General features: G+C 46.9%; 1 protein-coding gene across 1 annotated transcript; it reads right to left on the bottom strand.

The window, feature by feature from the left end:
* Window positions 1–251: 251 nt before the first annotated feature.
* Window positions 252–1214, bottom strand: LOC139702361 (olfactory receptor 2T29-like). Its single transcript, XM_071603357.1, has one exon. It carries the CDS (start codon window positions 1212–1214, stop codon window positions 252–254), a length of 963 nt encoding a protein of 320 aa, XP_071459458.1.
* Window positions 1215–1588: the final 374 nt, after the last annotated feature.

Below are 1588 nucleotides of genomic sequence, written 5' to 3'. Positions count from 1 at the left end.
CTCTAAATATCCACTATGTGTTTCCTAATAATATGAAACAGAAAGTCATTGTCCACTTAGAAATATAACATGGATCCAGGGGAGCTGCATAAGGACTTTGAATGCACAAGGAGTGGACAGAGGAAGTTGATCCCTGAAAGGATGCTTATGAATGAGACACCATGACGTAGGAGTCCAGAGAGTGTCGAGATGAGGAAATCTTGATCATCTGATGTGGAGAGAAGGAGAAGAAACCATGGTACCAAAATTCCCTATTTTACTGTTTCCCGAAAAAAAGGTTCCACACTCAACATTTTTCTCAGAGCCCCAGTAACATCTTTGTTCCTAAAACTGTAGATTAAGGGGTTCAGCACAGGTGTGAGTATGGTGTAAAAGACGGACACCACCATGTCCTTCTGCGGGGTGTGGTAGGAGCTGGGAAGCATATAGTTGTAGACAGCAGCACCATAGAAGAGCATGACCACCATCATGTGTGAGGAGCAGGTGGCCAGGGCCTTTCTCCTGCCCTCTGCAGAGTTCATCCTGTGGATGGTGAGGAGGATGCAGGAATAAGATACTGAAATGACTGTCACAGGGATGAGGAGCATAAGAACACAGCACAGGTACATGAGTGTCTCATAGAGCGAGGTGTCTGAGCAGGAGAGCTTCATCACGGCAGGGACTTCACAGAAGAAGTGATGGATCTTCCGGGATTTGCAGAATGGGAAGGTCATGGTGATAGAAGTCAGCATGAAGCCATCCACTGATCCTAGGAACCAGCAGCCAGATACCAGGAGGAGACACACCCTGTGGTTCATGAGCATAGGGTAACGAAGCGGATGGCAGATGGCCATGTAGCGGTCATAGGCCATAGCTGCCAGAAGGAAATGTTCTGAGCCTCCTAGTGTCACATAGAGGAACATCTGTATCCCACATTCAGGGACTGAGATGGTACTCACATCCAGCATCTGGTCCAGGAGCACCTTGGGCACAGTGATGGAGATGTACATCATGTCCACGAGGGACAGCTGGCTGATGAAGAAGTACATGGGAGTGTGGAGCTGGACATTGGAGTGTATCAGGAGGATTAGGAGAGCATTTCCGGACAAGGCCATCAAGAAAACCACAAAGATGGCCACACAAAGCAGAGATGGATGTTGGGATTGACTGAAGAGTCCCACCAGAATGAAATCTGTCCACCCTGTGTGATTGTTCATCCAGGTGGTGATGTCCATGAGGTTCCACCTGGACCACCAAAAAAGCTTGGGTAATGTCGTGGAGAAGGCTGAAATGAATGCCTAGTGAGCAGGCACACGTGTGTGCACCAGCCTGATTGTGCCAACCAGAGGATGTTCCAGGGGCTGCAGATCCCAGGAGGTGAAATGACCTATGATTCAACAAATTGTAAAACAAGTATTAAAGGGATTGGTAAATCATGAGATTGCCACAGTTCAGGGTCAATGACTTCTTAATGGTAGTAATCGTTATCAACAAGTATTAGAAATTTGTGCCCCATATGACACAAATAGTGTAAGACAGAAAGTGAGGTCATTATTCCAAGGGTTCTTGTTATTGAAGGGCAAAGTATGTCCAAACCACCCAGTTTAAG

Source organism: Marmota flaviventris, chromosome 17 (assembly GCF_047511675.1).
Source record: "Marmota flaviventris isolate mMarFla1 chromosome 17, mMarFla1.hap1, whole genome shotgun sequence".
Classification (NCBI taxonomy): domain Eukaryota; kingdom Metazoa; phylum Chordata; class Mammalia; order Rodentia; family Sciuridae; genus Marmota; species Marmota flaviventris.
This window is presented reverse-complemented; position numbering and strand designations above follow the sequence as displayed.

What these genes read in the sequence shown, in the direction of transcription:
- LOC139702361 (XM_071603357.1), bottom strand. Translation starts at nt 1,214, where the DNA reads ATGGACATCACCACCTGGATGAACAATCACACAGGGTGGACAGATTTC.